We start from the raw sequence: 10,006 nt of genomic DNA on the forward strand, positions 1-10,006 counted from the left end.
CGGTTGGGGGAGGCTGGGGGCACATGGGGGGCTCGCTGGCATCGGCCGAAGCGGTTCATAAGACGGGGGGTACTCTGGCGCCAGGGGGTGGCGGGGGGCTCGACGGTGGTGCCTTTGGTGAGGCGTCGTGGGTTTCCATGTCCGAGACGGTTGTGGGGGGCAGGGGGGGCGGGTGGGGGGCTGGGGTCCCTGGGCCAGGGCAGGTGCTCACCCCCCCCTCCAGCTCAGACCTGCCTGCCCCGGGGCACCGGGGGCTCCACGGGGCTCCAGCACCCCGCAGACCGGGCGCCGAGCAAACGCCCGGAGCAGGCGCCCCCCCGCCCCCCACAGGGCGCCAGGGACCCCCGCCCCACCAGCGCCACTTCCTTCCCGAAGCCACCGGCGGCACCGGGGAATAAATTAAATTAAACTCGTCTTTCCAGCCCAACCAGGAAAATACACAAAAACCACAAAAGCCTCGGCGGGTTCCGAGCCCCGCACCCCGACGAGGAGACGGCCCGAGGGGCCCCACTGGCACCCAGGCCCTCCTCGGCTGGTCTCCGGAGATGCGGGTCCCTATTTGGTCTCAGAGGTGGGGGGCCCGGGTGCATCCAGGTGAGGTGGCCAGGTGGGGCGTCCAGGTGGGTGTCCAGGTGGGCGTCCAGGCGGGCATCCAGGTGGCAGCCGGGCGGGGCAGGCGCCTGCAGGCCGGGACTAGGAGCCCAGGAGGGTCCAGAGCATGGGGACGGAGCTGAGCAGGAGGCGGCCCCCGGCCAGGCCGCTGCACGAGCTGTTGCTGGTGAAGACGGGCTCGGGGGCCTCGTACAGGGTCTCGTCTGGGGGCAGAGATGGGGGCTCAGGTGCGGCCGCCCCGCCCGGGCCCCGGGGCGCCTCGTGGCCGCAGAGGCTTCTGGGGGCCCCGCCCCCTGGCCGCAGTCCCCACGTGCCCTCTCGGCGTGGCCCCGATCCCCCGCCCCACGGAGCACGGGGGCCCCGGGAGCTCCGCCCGTCCTGGCGGTCTCGGGGGCCCTCGGGCACAGGCGGTCAGCGGACGCCCACAAAGCGCGCGTGGCGCCGCATTAAGGCGCGAGGCCGCCGGGAGCCCGTGTCTGAGGCCGAGCACACGGGCCCTCCTGGGGGGGGGCTCCCCGGCACCCCCCCCCCCTGGATGGGGGCTTTACGGGCTGTCGGGGCACAGCCTTGGGGAGGGGGCTGGCCCCGGACCCCAGCTTCAGGCTGCACTCGTGGTCCTGCAGCCTCCGCCTTGGAGGCTCAAAATCTTGCAGATGGGGAAACTGAGGCTCAAGGAGCAGGGCCCGCCCAGCCACTGCGGAGGCTGGGGGCCTCCTGCGGCCGTGCTCTGGCCCCTGACGCGTCTGCCCCGCTGGCCGCCGTGGGCTGAGGGCACTGCAGTGGGGTGCACACCCTGCCCCCGCCCCAACACTTACTGGTCGGTCGTACATACACCTTCAGCCTCAGGCAGGGCCGGTCCACGGCATTGGGCGGCGTGGCCGCTGGAAAAGAGGGGATGGGGGTTAGTGGGTCAGCCTCCCGAGCCTGTACGCACACACCTCGCACTTGGGACCCAGCCATAAAACTTCTAATCACATGTCAAAACCCCAGACAGAGTGCCCCCTTTCTCCCAACACTTCTCCCTACCCCTGCCTCTGCCCGGCCCTGATCAAGTTCCATCTCACCCCCGGGCGGCACAGGGCCAGATTCAGAGTTGGCAAAGAAAAACACCCCGCTAGTTTTCAGTCAATCGGCAAAACGCCAGCGTGGCCAAATAATTGCCTCTGGAATCAGGCAGACCCGGGTTCGAGGTTCTGCTCCCGGTGCTCGCGGGCAACGGCGCCCAGCAGGTGCAAGACGCCTGCCTCCCCCAGAGATGGGGGTTCTTTCAACGTGGGGAGGGGTATGTGGGGGACCGGGGCTGCGGTCCCGCGTGGCCTCGGGTGAACGGGCGGGGGACCCCGGCGCCGCCCGCTCTTCGCGCCCCCAGCCCTGGTGACCCCGCGGCCACCACCTCTGCCTCCCGAAGGCCACGCTGGGAGACAGACATAAAAAGCACGTAATAAAAATAACATTCGTCACCGAGATAGGACGAATAATTACAATAGTTATCTTTTGCGAAACTCCCTTCTCGGAAAGAAAAATGTCATTTTCCTTATATCGCGGGGACTTAAGTTAAACACCTTCCCCCGCCCCCACCTGCTGCTTCTCTGAATTCAAAGGAAAAACCCCAAACGGAGCAGGGAGGGGGGGCGGCCTGACGCGGCTTCACCTGGCACGGCGGGAGGTGGCGTGGCAGCCCCGGGGTCCCCAAGAGCCAAGGAAGGGGGTCCCGGGCTCCGGATCCCTGAGACCCAGCGCGGCGGGCGTCCAGCTGGGCGGTGGCGCCCCGTCTTCCCGTCACGCCCCCAGCCCCCCCCGGGGTCCCCCCCACGCCCCCCCAGGGCCCCCCTCACAGATGTAGCAGTACTCGTGCCCCCCCCCAGGGTCCCCCCCAAACCCCCCCAGGGCCCCGCTCACAGATGTAGCAGTACTCGTGACCCCCCACTCCCCCGGTGCCCCCCAGGGTCCCCCCCCACGCCCCCCCAGGGCCCCGCTCACAGATGTAGCAGTACTCGTGACCCCCCACTCCCCCGGTCCCCCCCCAGGGTCCCCCCCACGCCCCCCCAGGGCCCCGCTCACAGATGTAGTAGTACTCGTGCCCCCCCCAGGGTCCCCCCCACGCCCCGCCAGGGCCCCGCTCACAGATGTAGCAGTACTCGTGACCCCCCACTCCCCCGGTGCCCCCCAGGGTCCCCCCCCACGCCCCCCCAGGGCCCCGCTCCCAGATGTAGTAGTCCTCGTGCCCCCCCAGGGCCCCCCACGCCCCCCAGGGCCCTGCTCACAGATGCAGTAGTACTTGTGCCCCCCCAGGGCCCCCCCACGCCCCCCAGGGCCCCGCTCACAGATGCAGTAGTACTCGTGCCCCTCCCCAGGGTCCCCCCCAAACCCCCCCAGGGCCCCGCTCACAGATGTAGTAGTACTCGTGCCCCCCCAGGGCCCCCCCACGCCCCCCAGGGCCCCGCTCACAGATGTAGCAGTACTCGTGACCCCCCACTCCCCCGGTCCCCCCCCAGGGTCCCCCCCACGCCCCCCCAGGGCCCCGCTCACAGATGTAGTAGTACTCGTGCCCCCCCAGGGCCCCCCCACGCCCCCCCAAGGCCCCGCTCACAGATGCAGTAGTACTCGTGCCCCCCCAGGGTCCCCCCCAAACCCCCCAGGGCCCCGCTCACAGATGTAGTAGTACTCGTGGCCGGGGCGGAACTCGAAGCCGAGCGAGAAGGGCGTGAAGAGCTGGAACTTCTCCGAGAAGCGCAGCGGGCCCCCGGGCGCCGCCGGCCGGTTGCACTCCCAGCGCTTGAAGCCGCGCTGCCGGTGGTCGCAGGACGCGTGGCCCTCGCCGTTGACCATGTAGAGCACGTAGCGCTCCATGCGCTCGGCCGGGGGCAGCGGCGGCCCGTAGTGCGGGCAGTAGATGTCCAGGTAGTCGTTGATGCTCACCTCCACCGCGTAGCCGCCCGCGCCCGCCGCGCCCGCGTGGAACCTGCGCGGGGGGCGCGTCAGGGCGGGCACCGCATCAGGGCGGGCGCCGCGGGCTGGGCCCGGGCCGGGGTCCCGGGACGTCGCAAGGGGCGAGCGCCCGGTGCCGCCAGCGGGGTGGGGGGGACCTCTGCCCGGGAGCCCCTCGCCTGCGCGTCGTCCAGGGCGCCTCCTCCAGGCAGCCCTCCTTCTTTCACGGCCCCCCGAGCTGAGAGCACCCAGCGGTGCTCCCTGCACCCCCGCCCTAGCTCCCTGCGCCCCAGACTTGCAGGCGCGGGGTGGAGGGGGTGGCCTGGCTGGGAGGTGCCGGGGGTACCCCCAGCTGCCCCGTCCCTGCCGGGGGCCCCACAAATCGCCGCCCCGCCCGGACCCCCTCTCCCGACTTGGCCCCTGCACCCCTGCCCAGCAGGCGCCCCCTTGGGGAGCGCCCCCAGCCTCCGCCGTGAGGACAGAGGTCACATGACGGGGATCGGGCACCCCCTCTGCCAGCCGCGCCGCGGGCTACCGCCCAGGAACACTCAGCCCTCCAGACGGGTCCCCAGGTCCCTGTCACAGACCGCGGGGACCCCCGAGGGGGGCTGGTTAGCACATCAAAGGCCTGGCTGAGGGCAGGGGGCTCCCCACGTGCCCCCACCTCCCCCCTCTCTGCACAAGGGAGGGAAACTGAGGCACAGTGAACGCCGGCAGCCACAAAGGTGCAGGCCGCCCCGTGTCCCCCTGACCCCATGGCACTGCACCCATCGTGCCACCCACCCCTGGCCTGCGGGGGCAGCGTGTCACGGGACCCCCCGTGCCAGCTGCACTAATCGGCACAGCAGGCAGAGAGGGGGCGGCCGGGTTGTCAGATGGCGTCGGCCCGGCCCCCCGCCGCCTCCGAGATGCTGCACCCGGCAGGGCCAGGACCCCCGGGCCCAAGATGGGGGCTTGGAAGGTGGCAGCCCCTCCCCATGACTGCTTTGGTTTCCCCACAGGCCTCGGGGGCACGCCAAGGGGTCACCAAAGAATAGGCCGAGGGGGCCGGCGGGTGTGGGCTCACCCCCCACCCTTTCCCCGCTGCGTTGGGTTTGTCCACGGACAGGAGCTCACCCCGTCCGTCATTCCACGTGTGTACAGTGAGTCTGTCCAGCCAGACCCACGGACAGACCTTCCCGGGGCCACGGGAACGAGATCCGGGACTCGGCCCCGGGTTTGAGCAACAGGCGCCGTCCCCGAGGCCGCCGGGCGCGCAAGCGGTGGGCGCCCCAGAGGTGCAGGGCGGCCCAGGCCCGGCCGGGCTCCGGGCAGGCATTTGTGTTGTCCCCAGGCCCGCAGTCGAGCGCCCGCCGCCACGCACTGGCGCCCCAGCTGCGTGGCCCGTGGGCCTCGGTTTCCCCTCCCGTTCCTGGGGTGACGCCCGGGGATCCGGCCGGCCGGAAGGAGGAAGCAGGCCGCTCCTGCCGCACCCCAGGGCCCCGGCACGGGCCCCCTGACGTCGTCGCCTTCCCACCTTACCCGGTTCCCCGTCTGGCCCTCAGTCCTGCACGTTGTGTTTGTTGATCGAACAAGCGACTTCAAAAGGCTAAGGGGTCGAGGACTTTGAAAGGCCTGGGTCACAGGGAGCTGCGGGCGGCCCCAGGTGGAGGGCGGGGACCTGGGGCAGGTGAGTCCCCGGGAGGCCCCCGCCCCAAGGTGGCTGGCGAGGGGGGCGGGGACGCCCGCACGGGGGTCGCGGCCGTGGGCTCCTCCGTCTGCTGCGCACGCGCCGGGGCTCGGGGGGCGCGCCCGGGACGGGGCTTCTCCCCAGCGGGGTGACGGCCGCCTCGGGCTCAGCTGGGGGCTCCCACCTCCTGCCTCAGCACCCCCAGCGCCCGCCCCCTTCCTCCACCTGCCCGGGGGGCCGGCGTCCACCCCCAGCCCCCTCGGCCTTGGCCGTCAGGGCCCCCCACCCTCCCGGGGCACCCCGGCCCGCACCCCCCACCGCCCCTCCCCCACAGCCACCCGGCCAGCAGCTAATTAGCTCCAATCGGGAGACTGTCAACTCATTAGATGCTAATAGCAAAGCAACTAATTAGGAGGCCCACCCGAAACCGGGGTGGGGACGGGCTGTGCCGCCCTCCCAGAAAGGAAACTGAGGCTGGGGGGGTGGGGGGCAGGCCAGGGCCCCGTGGGGCGGGAGGTGGGGGTCAGAGGCTCCTGCCGAGTCCCCAGGGAAGAGGGTCTGTGGTGGGGCAGGGCACGCCCAGCCTCCCAGCCCCCCCCCAGCCAGGCCCCTGGGACCTCATTGTCCAGGGTCCACCCCGCAGCTTTCCGAGGGGCTGGGGAGACATCCCCCCCATCTGCTGCCCAGGGACCGGGTGGGACGTCGGGAAAAAACCCACCCTGAGACGCAGGGGAGCTGCAGAGAGGCCTAAGAAAGGAAAACTGGCCTTCTGGGTACAGGAGGGTAAACTGAGGCAGGGGCCCCTGAGCTGGAACAAGAGATAAGAACGGGGGCGAAGGGGACCGGGCAGCAGCTGTCCTCCTCGGCCAGCCCCGGGCGCAGCTGATTTTGGGGATCGGGGACCCCGGAGTGAGGCTTTCTCTCGCGGGGTCTCGGCCGCTCTGACTGGGAAATGGGGGCTCACAGGCGAGTGTGTGGGGGGCGAAGGCCCTCGAGGCCGAGGTCCCCAGGTCAGCCGGGGAAACCGAGGCACGGCAGCTGAGCCCCTGGCCGGGGCCCCTGATGCCGCTGACGGCAGGGCTGGCGAGGGGGTGACCCCCCCGCGGGCCGTAGAGTCTAAGGTCTGACAGAGGGTCAGAGAAAACCCCGTGGGCGCAAAGGGGGTCGGTCAGGGGACAACGCTGGGCGCGAGGGGCTGGGCGCGGGGCGAGAGCGACCCCCGGGACGCAGGGATGGACGCGCCCCCGGGGGGCCAGGGGGACGGGGGTCGGGGGCTCAGGGTCAAGTCCACCGTGTCCATGCCTGAGTGGTTGCACAGAGGGGCCCGCCACCCGCCGTGCCCCAGGGACCCCGGATTGAGGGAGGGCTGGGGCCCCGGGAACCCCAGCCCCGCGGCGCGGGGTCTCATGCCTGCCCCCTCCCGCCCCTGCGGACCCCACCGTGGCCGTCACTGGGGACCTGGGGGGTGGCGGCTGCCAGAGCCCCCGTCTCGCCCACAGAGGCCGCCTCGGTTTCCCCCACCGAGCCCCTGGTCCCGCCGTGCCCGCCTGCCCCCGCCTCGCTCGCCAAGCCCCCCGTGCGGGCGCGAGCTCCCTTTCACCGACACAAAAACCCTCCCGCGGCAAAACGAGGCATCGCCCCTTCAAAGCCTGCTCCCCCAGAGGCCTGAGCAGGCGGGGGGCCCGAGCGCCCCGACACCCCGCTGGGCCCCAGGCGACGTTTTCCCCCTGGGTGCTTGGGCAGGAGCCGCCGCCACTGAGCTCCCAGGCGTGGGGGGTCTGGGGAGAGCGGCCGCGGCCGAGCGCCCCTACCCGGCCGGCACGGTCGGCCCATGGGCTGCGGGAGTCCAGGGGCCGGGCGCGGGCCCTCGGGGCGTCCCTCATCAGCCCCTGGATGCATCACCCAGAACGGACCGCCCGGTGTGAGGACGGGGGACCGGGCGGCGAGTGGGCTGGGGCGCCGGGAGGGACCTTTCCGGGGCCGCAGCCAGCCCCGCGGAGACCCCGGACAAAGCCGGACCGAGCGGCACACGCGTGCACCACGGGCACACACGCGCTGGCAGAGCCGCCTGCACAATGGAGACGCGTGCCCAACGGAGACACGCGCGCACACCCGAGCTGCGCTTGCACAATGGAGACACGCGTGCACGACGGAGACGTGTGCGCAAAACACGCGTGCACGACGGAGACACACGGACACACGGACAGCACGCGTGCCAACACGCACACGCAGATGCACGCATGTCCCCACAGGCGTGTCCGTGAGCTCCACACACCAACATGTGAGTGCTCCTGAGACCAGGCAGGCTCACGCACATGTGTGTGCAATCCACGCACAGGCACCCGTGGGCACCGGCCCTGAGGCCCATGCCTCACGGGGGACCCAGAGCCCTCCCGGAGCCAGCGCCCGGCTCACGGAGGCAAACGCGCGGCGGCCACACGGGCCAACACGCACTGCGGCCCCGCGCGGCTCGCGCAGGCGCCCCCTTCACGGACACGGGACCACCGCGCAGGCCCCCTCGCGGCCCCCCCCGTGCGGCCCTGAGGCCAGCCCGGCAAGGGGGAGCCCGGCCGGGATTGCGCCAGGGACCCCGGCCCGGGGAGGGGAGGTGGGCGCGGGGCTCCTGGGCACGCACGCGTGTGGGGAGGATGTGACGCGATCGCCTGGCGGGCGGGAGGGTGGACGCCCGCAGGCCCGTGACAGCATGGCCCCCACCGCCCTCTCGGTGTCCCCCGAGGCCGGGGGCCCACCTGTCCCCACCCCTCGTCCTCTGCGTCGCCGCCATCACCGGTCTCTCCGTCTCCCGCCTCGCGCCCGGGCCTGGTGGCCGCCCCTGGGTCCCTTGGCCGCCGCCACCCGCTCCAGCTCCCCGTCACCCAGGGCGGGTGCAGCCGCCCCTCGGCCCCCACGTCTCCTGCGGGGACCCAGGCTGCTTTTCGCAGAGCCCCCAACCTACGGGTCAGAGGAGACCTGAGGCTGCACCCAGCCCGGCTCCTGGAGGCCAGTGGGCTCTGGACACTCGGGGACCCTCGCTGCCCACCAGGAATGCCTCGAAGAATGGGGCAGAGGGGGGTCCCCGGGGCCAGGGCTGGCGAGGGCACCCGCGGGCACGGGGTGAGCGACAGGAGGGGGCGAGGGGCCACTGAGTCGGCACCGGGGGACCGCTGGTCCTGCCCGCGGCCGCAGCCCCCGGGCAGGCGGGGGGCAGCAGGGCAGCCCCCCAATCCACTATCTCCCACCCGCAGCTCCTCGTGAGCTTGGCGTTCTCTAGAACAAAAGACAGCCACGCCGGGACCGCAGATTCCGGCGCCGAAGCCAAAAACTTGTGCCGGAAGCGCCGCCCGGGGCTCCCGCACGGCCGGCGACAGGGGAGCGCCCCCGTCAAGCCCGCACGCGGTGGCCGGCGGGCGGGCGGCGCGGGGATGGCTCCGCGGTGGCCCAGCCATCCCTCGGCACCCGGGGTCCCTGCCCTCCGCCCCGGGCCCCGACCCCGCGGCCTGGACCCCTGGGGGCGGGGGTCCCCGGGCGCGCTCCCCGCCCCCACGGCGGGACACTGGCCGTCCTTGTCCCAGAGGCTGCCTCAAAGACGGCCATTTATGCAACTTTGCGCCCGGGGATCGGGGATGGCGGGGGACTCCGCGCACGGCGGGCTCTGGAGGCGGCTGGAGAACGGGGTGGGGGGGGGAGTGACCGGTGTCCGAGGGCGGGAGCGCGAGGCGGGGACACCTCGAACCCGCAACGCAGCCCCCGGCCCGCTCGAGCGTCCGTGGGCGCAGGCGGAGCCCCCGGGTCCTGTGTCCCCCTGGAGCCGGGGACCCAGCGGGACTGGCATCCAGGAGCCGGTCAGTCGCCAGCAAACTTTCCTCGCCCCGACGGGCGGGGGCTCCCGGCGCCCCCCGAGTGCACTAAGCGGGGGCCACAGACCTGGCGGGAGCGCAGGGGTGCCGGGAGGCGGGGCCGGTGGGCACCAGGCCCCCCGGGCCCCCACCCCACCTCTGCCCCCGCTCGCCGTGACCTTGAGCGGGTCCCTCGCCCCCTCTGCGCCTCAGTTTCCCCACGAGCACCAGACGGACGGCAGCGGGCAGCTCCCCGCTGCACCCCCAGGACCGACCCCAGCCCTCTCGGGGCCTCGGTCTCCCTCTTGGAGCTAACCCGGGGAGGGTCACCCCAACTTCCCCAAGTTAATCCAGGGGTGCGGACTCCTGACGGGGCCCCCCCTGCTTTGGAGGCCGCTCGGAGCCGAGGTCCCTGGGGGTCCCTGGGGCGGGTCGGCAACTCTGGAGCCGGCCGGCGTCTCTGGGGAGACCACCGACCAGCTGCCCCAAGCCGGCGGAGAGAATTCGGGGCTCCTCGGCTTCTGTGGGTGCAAGAGGAGACCCCAAACTCCGAGGGACGGTGGGGCTCTGGGAAAGCCCGGCTCGGGTCCCCCCAGTCCGCACGGGAGCCGGCCCCGGGGCGCCCCGGGCGGGGGCGCGCAAGTCTCCCCAAACTCTGGGGGGCGAAGTCCCCGGGGGCCGCCTCCGGGAGGCACCGCAGCGCGGGCGCCCCGGGACGCGCGCACGGGGGCCGCCCCGAGCCCGGGGGAAGGCGAACCCCGGGCCGGGGGGCGCCGGGCGGGCGCAGGGGTCCCCGGCCCCGCGGCCGCCGCGCTCACCTGGGGTTGCTGCGGTTCCAGTAGACGGCGTAGCGGTCCGAGGCGGCGCGGGCGGCGTCCTCGGCGCGCGCGGAGGGCGGCGGCGGCGGCGGCAGCAGCAGCAGCAGCAGCGGCAGCAGCGGGCGCAGCGGCGCGGGCGCCAT

The 10,006-nt window shown here is 73.0% G+C and overlaps 1 protein-coding gene across 1 annotated transcript; it reads right to left on the bottom strand.

Annotated features, from left to right (window-relative positions):
• Positions 1-362: 362 nt before the first annotated feature.
• EFNA2 (ephrin A2) lies at positions 363-10,006 on the bottom strand. The gene is made up of 4 exons (XM_058281109.1): positions 9,864-10,006; positions 3,264-3,574; positions 1,428-1,493; positions 363-815 (listed from the first exon to the last, which is right to left on the bottom strand). Exons 1-4 carry the CDS (start codon positions 10,004-10,006, stop codon positions 694-696), a joined length of 642 nt encoding a protein of 213 aa, XP_058137092.1. The 3' UTR covers positions 363-693.

Source organism: Dasypus novemcinctus, chromosome 19 (genome assembly GCF_030445035.2).
Source record: "Dasypus novemcinctus isolate mDasNov1 chromosome 19, mDasNov1.1.hap2, whole genome shotgun sequence".
Taxonomy (NCBI): domain Eukaryota; kingdom Metazoa; phylum Chordata; class Mammalia; order Cingulata; family Dasypodidae; genus Dasypus; species Dasypus novemcinctus.

Coding starts and splice junctions, on each gene's coding strand:
- EFNA2 (XM_058281109.1), bottom strand. CDS start 10,006: ATGGCGCCCGCGCCGCTGCGCCCGCTGCTGCCGCTGCTGCTGCTGCTG. Junction 1,494..3,263: donor CCACGAGTACTACTACATCT/GTGAGCGGGGCC, acceptor CCTCTTTTCCAG/CGGCCACGCCGCCCAATGCC. Junction 816..1,427: donor GGTGTATGTACGACCGACCA/GTAAGTGTTGGG, acceptor CTCTGCCCCCAG/ACGAGACCCTGTACGAGGCC.